Genomic DNA, 10406 nt, shown 5'->3' with positions numbered 1-10406 from the left:
ATTGAGTGAAACCACAGGTGGAAGTAACGTACCCTGGATAGTATATAGGCCCCGGAGCCCACTATATTAAATAAATATATAAAATCATGTTTAATGAGAGAAAAATTGACAAAGAGCCACAAAAAAATCCCCACCCTCTGATATTGGAATCATAAAAAGGTCATTAACTTGAATTTATCATAGACCTGGGCCGCAAAAATGTCAAAAATAGCTTGCTTTAATCTAAAGCACCCGTTGGTCCTCTTATGGGCAATTGGACAACCTTTCACAAAAAGTTTACTTCAAAGAAATCTGTCCAGCCGTTAACTCACAGTCGGCCGATAACCAAGCAATATTATGCGTAAACCTAAGCGTGCATTTGTAGGCGGTGTCGAAATGGGTCTTTAGCTCTGCCTGAACTGTCGTCCAATTGGTTTACAAGTCCGGCTGAAGTGACAGGCCATCAAAACCTGTACAGCATGACTGATTCGGAGACGGCCCTCAACACTCGCCCAGTCGTGTCGAGAGGATCGGTGTCTTTGCAGGTTAGTACGCCGTTATTTTCAATTAAATCTATTGTAAAATGATTTTTTTTTGGATATCCTGGCACACTTTTGTCACCAAAATTAGGAAAATTGGGTGTTTTACATTTACTGCAGCTCTTAAACCACATTTTGTGGCGATAACTTTGCCAGTGTGCCAGACAATGTGATGCCGGCGTGGTGAATTATTCATTTGCAGCAAATAAAGCAACAAAGACTATTGAAAGCTTACTCTAATTGTATCTAACTTACATTAGTTGGCACCGTAATGGGTAAATGTGCACAAAAAACCTTTTTGTTTTCTCAGATTACACGGAATTGAGCACCCGGGCCAGACTGACACTTTCCGGAGCCTGTCCGAGACGGAACTCGAGCCGAGGAATCATAGGTCCAGGTGTGACAAAAGACTTAAAGCTCATGTCTGACGATGACTTTTTTAGTCAGGAAGTCAAGTGTGTTGTTTTTTCATGCAAGCAAGCCCTTTTGTTGTGTCAAATGACATTAGACATGCTGCTTCTACATGGATTTTACCTTAAATGTGCCAAAAAATAAAAAAAAAGTTTGTTCGAATCCGGTTCAAAACCTGCTTTGATGCACAAATATTGCCATTGATGATTTTTTTCACTTATTTAGTCAAATGTTACATCAGCTTTGCCTATTTGAATCGAAAGTGATGCCTGGTATGGAGTCTAAGTGCTGCATGTATGATGTAACCAAGTTTGGCTTTTCTACCTTAATTCTTGACGCGAAACGCTGTTACGCATGGCGCTTTCAACGGCAACTTTTATGAATAAATCTGTGTGTCATTGTACCGGAACTTTGTGATCTTTCTCAAAACAGATTTCACCTGTAGGAAAAGTGCCTCTAATTCAAATTTGAAGGGGTTGGGTTCTCTTTAAGGTCACATAACCCCAAACCGGAACTCCTGTTTTTAGGGTTACATGCAGTCAGTTTGATACTTAGCACACACTGTTGAGTGCATGCTGCCTAGGATTTGTAAAATACATTGCAAATGGTTAGTTTTGGTATCAACTTGAAGGTATATTTGTAAGCAATAAGAAAATAAGCCATTTTTGTGCTCTACTTTTTGTGTTGATGGTTCCCGGCTTTGAAAGTAGGTCATACTATTTGAGCCCAAAAAGGTTGTCTGCACAGCTGTCAAAACCGGTTTGCCTATTCTAAGGTAAATATTTTGAGTTAGCGCGTATAGAATTTAATGACATGCATTGTTTTCAAAAGATTATGCATTTATCTTTCCAATGATGTATGATGATATAGTGGGTATGCGCTTGATCATGGTAAAAATTGATATCGAACTTCAACTATTTTATATGTAATAAAGAAGGAAATTAATTGCGCATGCGTAACCTGAACCCGGATTAGCAGTGAATTACACTGACAGAGCCAGGTACAGAAATATCCAATCAACAACAACAACGACGCTTTGACAAATGTAAATAAATGAAAAATGCTAATCATTCTGATTGTATTGGAATTAGTTTTTAGGTGTAAGTGGTTTATTCGAAGATTTATTCGGGTGGACAAACGGACTCGAAATATTGCTTGGTTATCGACCGACTGTGAGTTAACGGCTGGACAGATTTCTTTGAAGTAAATTTTTTTGAAAGGTTGTCCAATTGTCCATAAGAGGACCAAAGGGTGCTTTGGATTAAAGATATTTTTGACATTTTTGCGGCCCACGAAGACAGGTCTATGATAAATTCAAGTTAATGATCTTGTTATGATTCCAATTATCAGAGGGAGGGGATTTTTTTTCATGGTTCTTTGTCAATTTTTCTCTCATTAAACATGATTTTATATATTTATTTGAATATATTGGGCTCCTTTGCCCATATACTATCCAGGGTACGTTACTTCCACCTGTGAGTGAAACAAGTTTAATATAATTTAATTTCAATAAACGAGTCCAAAACCCACCTGAAGTCCTGCTGCGATTGAGACGGCAGCCACCCCGGCGGAGGTGAATCCCGCTGCTGACAGCACAACCGGAGCAGCCGCCACGGCACCAGCTCCTGCAGCGACCGCTACTCCTGCTTTTGCCACAGTTTTCCATGGTATCAATGATTCTGAAATATAACAAAACTAATAATAGGTAACCGAGTACTGGACCTACCATAACATACATGCAATATATTATCAAACTTTTTTTCAATTAATTACTCGCACAATATGTTTGATTTCATTTAATCTCATAGGGTGTTTACTTTCGACACACTGCGGTATCTTCTGATTCCACGTGTCAGGTTGTATTCTTCGCAACACATGACATCCGTCCGGCTCGTATCCGTTGAAGCATTTAAGCACACATCTTGGTTCGTCTGCCTTGTTATTGACATCCCAGTAGCCGTTGGCGGACCGCCCTCCAGCTTTTTGAAGGTTAAACAGACATAATTTAATATAATGTGGGTTGATTTTTCAACGTGTATTTTTTTCCCACGAGATCAACGTTATAAATACGCATATAAATAAAGAAGACAATTAAATCAAAACTAGCCATAATAACGGAGGTTTATGGCAGGTGTAATTTAAACATACCTATTGTAAAGTATTTAAATGTTTCCTTATACCTTAATAACACCGACAATTTTGAATAAATACACATATTAACAAAGGTATAAGTGTAAATTGTAATGCAAATATACCCGTAACACTATAAACGAAGTTATGAAATATAGATAAATATAAATATACAGGAATTATGTTTGTAGCTAAAAAAATAAAATACAGTTGGTTATTATATATATTAGTAACTATTAATCCGAATATTTTGGGTGTAATTTTGTTGCAGACGGTCCATACCTGGACAATCCTCCCTCGTCATTCCTTGCACTCCCGACAACAACACAAACAAAATAAGTGCATATAACATTTTTTTTATACGTTTGTGCACGTATACTTAATAATTTCGCAAAAGTTTATCATACAACGAAATCATTAAACCGAAAATGGTACGGGTCATACAAATACCAACCGAGATAACTTAACAAAATTCAAAGTACAAAGTAACTAACTACATGTATCTTGATACTATTTAACATTTGCAAACATTGGCTGCAGACGATATTTATCTATCGTGATGTACAGACCATTATTTGCTGTAAAATGAATATCGTATAAAAGGGGCCTTTTCGCAGAATTTGGCATGTTTTGAAGTTTGTCATTAAATGCTTTATATTGATAAATGTAAACATTGGATCTAAAAAGCTCCATTAAAAAATCATGAATAAAAAAAAGTAAACCCCAACAGGGCTCGAACCACTAACCCGTGGAGTCCTAGAGTAAAATGTCTCTCATTTAGACCACTCGGCCAACCGTGCTCAGACAATATTGTGTGTATTTAATACTTTATATAAGCAATCCTCGTAGTTTCACAAAATATAACGACAACAACAGAACTCTTAAAATTATTAACTCGTTTCGCGTTGCAACGCATTATAATTTTCAGGTTTTTAAATCGTCAAAAGATGCATATAATGGCTATTTTAGAGCATGGTAACATGTATCATGAAAATCCTATATTTAACCATTCTAAACGAAAAAGAAACAGCACCGAAGTAATAAACGTAATTTTGTATTTAACAATCAACGAAGGAACACTTTTTGCTATCTACTCTTGAATGTGCTTGCAACCACAAATAAACAGATGAAAATCCATCCGAATTCGTTACATGTCAAAACATATCATATCAAATCATATATTTTTACGCGTATAAATAAATAAAAAACACACTAACAAGTTGTATCTTTATCGTTATCGTCTTTAAGATAATTAATTATCATTAAAATGTACACACATTAACCGACGTTTTTTAAGAGAAAAGTCATGCTTCTTTCAAAGAACACATGCACTGAAAATCGTTTTTTTTATTTGTAAAATTTGTGAAGACGTTCACTCGTTTAGGGGAACAAATTTGCGAACGCTAAGACAGCCCTTGACCATTCATAACTTTTACATTGAAACTTACGCATTCGTAGCAGGTGGTTGCGTAATTTTTTTTAAACGCTGGGATTTTCTTAAGACGTTCGTTAGTATACTTACGTAAGAAAACGTGCGAACGAACTTTTATGAAACGGCCCCTATGTCCGGTATGGCGACCTCAAACCAATCTCGCATGCTCCAAAACGGTGCGGTAAAAATTCGTAACTGTTACATTGAAACTTACGCATTCGTAGCAGGTGTGTGCGTAAATTTTTTTTTATTAAACGCTGGGATTTTCTTACGACGTTTGTTAGTATACTTACATAAGAAAACGTGCGAACGAACTTTTATGAAACGGTCCCTAGGTCCGGTATGGCGACCCCAATCAATATCGCATGCTCCAAAACGGTGCGGTTAAGTATAGGATTTATATATATATTAACCGGTACCCACAAAAGAAGTTAAACTTTACACAAAGAAAATAAAAATGGCTTTAACCCATTAATGCCTAGTGGACTCTCCCATCCTTCTAAATTGGATCAATTTATTTCCAAAAAATAGGGATGTGTAGTATATTTATTTCTATGTTTAGAATATTTCTTACAAAAAATTCTTTAAGCAAACAGCGCAGACCCTGATGAGACGCCGCATCATGCGGCGTCTCATCTGGATCTACGCTGTTTGCCAAGGCATTTTTTCTAGACGCTAGGCATACATGTGTTAAACATGTTTTATTTAAATACAATTCGACATGCTTCATCATGAAATCTTTTGTAATCCTTACTCAGCTAGCGTTTGAAAAAGTTCTGTAGGATTGGTACGAATTAACGGTTAACATGTATCAGAACGAGATGCACGAACTCGATATCATCTTATATTGCATACATGAGGTTATTATTAATATTTTGGAAAGTTTTTAATAATAAGATACATTAATTATAAAGTTTGTTATTAATGCGCATGACGTTAAGCATTATGCAGCCATTTTGAAAGGGAAGGAATTATTTTTGTGCAAAAATGTATTATTACTTTAACAATCAACACTTTTGTGGGGTTAAAGAAAAGCACTAACACGTAGTAAAAATAATTGTACCATTTCCGACAATATCGTAATAAAACAAATCATTTTCGATACGACGCAATTGTAACTTTAACACAGTGTCGTAGATTCTGACGGGAATAATTCCACACAATGTTATAACATAATATACGGACATGTACATTACCGTGCTGTATTCATTGTATTCAACTTGAACATGGTTCTGATATATTCACTGAGATGATTCTTATCAACGCTCTACCCGTGTATCCGCGATAACGTTTGGTCATATGAATGTTCAATCAATTGGCTTTTAATATATACGGAAAACTTCAAACGGACCACGTAGATTATGTACGATTGGACGATTGTGCAACGTCACGACGTCATTGACGTTACTGCCGTTAGACACGCATTTAGCAATACAAGAAAACAGACGCAACGACACATCGATAAATATTTAAATAAACCAAAAATGTACGACATTGCATTGAATCAAGAGACGCGCAATCTATTCCAGCTTACCCCAGTTGGAAGGTATTTCGTATCCCAAGGAACCATCCAGCTTCCATGAACAACGTGATTATGCCCATGATTGCGAAACTTGCAGTCGAACTTCACGAAGCAGGAGTATCATGCAGTGAGATGTACCCAATAGTACGACGGCGAGTAAATAACTACGTACTCGAAGAGGCTTCAAAAGAAGTATTTCTGCGCGCCAGGCCGCGTCGCAGAATAAGGCATACGTTTTATCCTAGATCTTTGATTAAATGTTAAATAATTCCGCGTTTACACTTCAATACAATCCAATTTAATCGTTTTTATTGATGTTAATCTGATATCATTATAATTTTTATTGTAAAAGATATATATCAAGTATTTTTAAAATTAATATCCATATTTCATGTCTCGATGAGGCGCCGAGAATCATCTTTAAATCTTACTTCTAAATTGTATTCCAATGATGCAACTTTGTTAATGTCCTACTTACCAGATACTGGAAATAACGGCTAACTCCCCATTTGTTGAAAATGTATAACTTCAGTTTATCGTCGTTAATTCAAAAACTGTTCATCCGAATTTCTTATTATTTCGAAGTATTACGTTTTCAATTTGTTCGTTTGCTAGTTAATTAGAAAAACTAATGTTAAAGTCAAACTCCGGTATTCCTTATTACCGCTACTACAAACCCGTTTCTATCTCGACTATAATGGCTCGATTGCTCATTGTCGACAAAGGTATTACTTAAAGTAACATTACTACTCAAAATCAACGAAAATTGCTTACAATTGTTCGCCAAATAAACTTAACCAATTAAAAATAAGTGTTCCTTACGGCAAGTGCCGAAATTTCAACGCCAGATGTGGTCTGGTAACATAGATGTTTGTCGATACAAAATGCTCGTTTTTATTATTGCTGTGCATATTTATATCCATTTTTATTTCCCGCATGGTGTTCGTGTGTCGTATGAATAGATATATTCGTGGGAAATAAAAATGGAATTAATTGAGTCACAAATAAATAAAAACGAGCATATTGTATCTATAAAAATCTATGTAATCATACCACATCTAGCGTTGAAATTGTGGCTTTTGCTATAAGGAACACTGATTTTTTAGGTGTTAACTTTATTTTACAAAATACTTTACGAAATTGTCGTTGATTTTGAGCGTTATAGAGACTTTAAAAACTACTCCGGGTACTAATAAATGGTCTAAAAAGAACTCACTGTATGGAAAATATAATAAAACGTACCCCGGAGTATGACCGGGTGCTTTTAAACGTATTTACCATACACTGTGTTCAGGGAGGTAGATTGAAGAGAACCAGAGGTACGTGCCCGAGTAGACAACAACGTATGGAGTGTTAAAATGCTTATTCATTAAATGATCAAGCGACCTCTAATCGTCAAGTTACAAGTCTATTTTCACACTTATTTATACAAACAAACGCTTTCCTCTTGATTTCACAGACCAGAACAGAAAAGAGCAGAACATAAATGGCTGCACAGATGACAAGGGCTGAATTGATGACAAGGGCTGCACTGATGATGACAAGGGAAGCACAGATGACGAGGGCTGCATTGATGGCAAGGGCTGCATTGATGGCAAGGGCTCCGCAGCTGACAAGGGCTGCAGAGATGACAAGGTCTTTATTGCTGACAAGGGCTGCAATGATGACGATAAGGGCTTCACAGATGACAAGGGCTACATTAATAACAAGGGCTTCACTGATGACAAGGGCTGTATTGATGAGAAGGGCTGCCCTTACAAAAAAGCACTGATGACACGGGCTGCAATAACCATGACAAGGTTTGCACTGCTAATGTCAAGAGCAGGACAGATGACAAGGGCTGTAATGTCACTGATGATGCCAAAAGCCGCCCAGATGACAAGCGCTGTGCAGATGAAACGGGCTGCTTCGGTGACAAGGGCTGTGCAGATGACCGGGGCTGCAATGATGAAAAGGGCTGCAATGATAATGATAAGGGCTGTATTGATGATACGACGGGCTGCAATAATGATGTCAAGGGCTGCAATGATGATTTCAAGAGCTGCACAGATGACAAGGGCTGCACAGATTACACGGGATGCGAAGATGAAAATTGCTGCGCAGATGACAAAGGCTGCGCAGAGGACAAAGGCTGTCCAGATGACAAAGACTGCGTAGATGACAAAGGCTGCGTAGATGACAATGGCTGCGCAGATGACAAAGGCTGTGTAGATGACAAAGGCGGTGAAGTTGACAAACACTTCGCAGATGACAAACGCTGCACAGATGACAAAGGCTGCGAAGATGACTATGGATGCACCGATGCCAAGGGCTGCTCAGATGACAAAGGATGCGCGGATGCAGATGACAAGGGATACGCAGATGACAAGGGCTTCGCATATGACAAAGGCTGCGCAGATGACAAAGGCTGCGCAGATGACAAAGGCTGCGCAGATGACAAAGGCTGCTCCGATGACAAGGGCTGCACAGATGACAAGGGCTGTGCAGATGACAAAGGTTGCGCAGATGACAAAAGCTGCGCAGATGACAAAGGCTTCGCAGATGACAAGGGATGCACAGATGGCAAGGGCTGCGCAGATGACAAAGGATGCGCAGATGGCAATGGATACACATATGACAAGGGCTGCTCACATGACAAAGGATGCGTAGATGACAAATGCTGCACAGTTGACAAGGGATGCACAAATAACAAGCGCTGCACAGATGACAAAGGCTGCGCAGAGGACAAATGCTATGAAGATGACAAAGACTGCGCAGATGACGAAGGCTGTGTAGATGCCAAAGGCGGTGCAGATGACAAGCACTGCGCAGATGACAAACGCTGCACAGATGATAAAGGCTGCGCAGATGACTATTGATGCATCGATGCCAAGGGCTGCGCAGATGACAAAGGATGCACGGATGCAGATGACAAGGGATACACAGATGACAAGGGCTTTGCAGATGAAAAAGGCTGCGCAGATCACAAAGGCTGCTCAAATGACAGAAGCTATGCAGATAACAAGAGTCTCAGAGATGACAAGGGATGCACTGATGAAAATAGCTGCGCAGATAACAACGGCTGCGAAGATGACAAAGGTTGCGCAGATGACAAAGGTTGCGCTGATGACAAAGGCTGCGCATATGACAAGGGATGCACAGATGACACGGGCTGTGCAGATGACAAAGGCTTCGCAGATGACAAGGGATGCACAGATGACAAAAGCTGCGCAGATGAAAAAGGTAGATGACAAAGGGTGCATAGATGACACGGGCTGCTCAGCTGTCAAGGGCTACGCCGATTTCAAAGGCTGCGCAGATGAAAAGGGATGCGAAGATAACAAGGGATGCGCAGATGACAAAGGCTGCGCAGATGGCAATGGATGCACAGATGACAAGGGCTGCTCACATGACAAAGGCTGCGCAGATGCCAAAGGCTGTTCAGATGACAAGGGATGCACAGTTGACAAGGGCTGCACAGCTGACAAAGGCTGCGCACATTACAAAGGCTGCGCAGATGACAAAGGCTGCGCAACTGACAAAGGCTGTGCAGATGACAAGAGACTCACAGATGACAAGGGATGCACTGATGACAATAGCTTCGCAGATGACAAAAGCTGCGAAGATGACAAAAGCTGCACAGATGACAATGGCTGCGGAGATGACAAAGGCTGCACAGATGACAAAGGGTGCGCAGATGACAAGAGATGTACAGATGACAAGGGCTGCGCAGATTAGAGGGGCTGCGCAGATGACAAAGGCTGCGCAGAAGACAAGGGATGTACAGATTACAAGGGATGCACAGATGACACAGGCTGCGCTGATGATAAAGGCTGCGCAGATTACAAAGGCATCTCATGTGACAAAGGCTGCGCAGATGACAAAAGCCGCGCAGATGACAAGGGCTGCGCATATGACAAGAGTCTAACATATGACAAAGGCTGCGCAGGTGACAATGGTTTCACAGATGACAACGGGTGCACAGATAAAAAGGGCTGCGCAGATGACAAATGCTGAGAATATGACAATGGCTATACCATTGACAAGGGCTTAACTGATGACAAGCGCTGCGCAAACGACACGGGCTGCACTGACGACAAGGGGTGCACAGATGACAATGGCTGGACTTGCGACAATGGATGCACAGATTACAAGGGCTGTGCAGTTGACAAGGCTGCAATCATGGCAAGGGCTGCAATAATGACAAGAATCTCAGGAATGAAAATGGCTGCACTGATGACAAGGGCTGCACAGATGATAAGGGCTGCACAGATTACAAGGGCATACCTTTTGACCAGGTTTGTGCAGATGACAAGGGCAGTAATTATAATGACAAGGGCGTCACTGATGACACGGGCTGTAATGATGATGACAACGGGATTGAGGAGTGCATAGTACTAGGTGATGACAAGAA

The 10406-nt window shown here is 39.9% G+C and overlaps 2 protein-coding genes across 2 annotated transcripts; one reads left to right on the top strand and one right to left on the bottom strand.

Moving 5' to 3' along the window:
- Positions 1-2435: 2435 nt before the first annotated feature.
- LOC127872652 (uncharacterized) lies at positions 2436-3514 on the bottom strand. The gene is made up of 3 exons (XM_052415980.1): positions 3342-3514; positions 2747-2908; positions 2436-2608 (listed from the first exon to the last, which is right to left on the bottom strand). The coding sequence occupies exons 1-3, from the start codon at positions 3409-3411 to the stop codon at positions 2436-2438; spliced, it is 405 nt and encodes a 134-aa protein (XP_052271940.1). The 5' UTR covers positions 3412-3514.
- Positions 3515-4015: 501 nt separating this feature from the next.
- LOC127872651 (prestalk protein-like) lies at positions 4016-8871 on the top strand. Its single transcript, XM_052415979.1, has 5 exons — positions 4016-4034; positions 6021-6157; positions 7538-7812; positions 7881-8401; positions 8537-8871. Exons 1-5 carry the CDS (start codon positions 4016-4018, stop codon positions 8869-8871), a joined length of 1287 nt encoding a protein of 428 aa, XP_052271939.1.
- The last annotated feature ends 1535 nt before the right edge of the window (positions 8872-10406 follow it).

Source organism: Dreissena polymorpha, chromosome 3 (genome assembly GCF_020536995.1).
Source record: "Dreissena polymorpha isolate Duluth1 chromosome 3, UMN_Dpol_1.0, whole genome shotgun sequence".
In the NCBI taxonomy this organism is placed as follows: Eukaryota; Metazoa; Mollusca; class Bivalvia; order Myida; family Dreissenidae; genus Dreissena; species Dreissena polymorpha.
The sequence above is the reverse complement of the archived record's forward strand: the minus strand, read 5'-3'. Positions and strand labels throughout refer to the sequence as shown.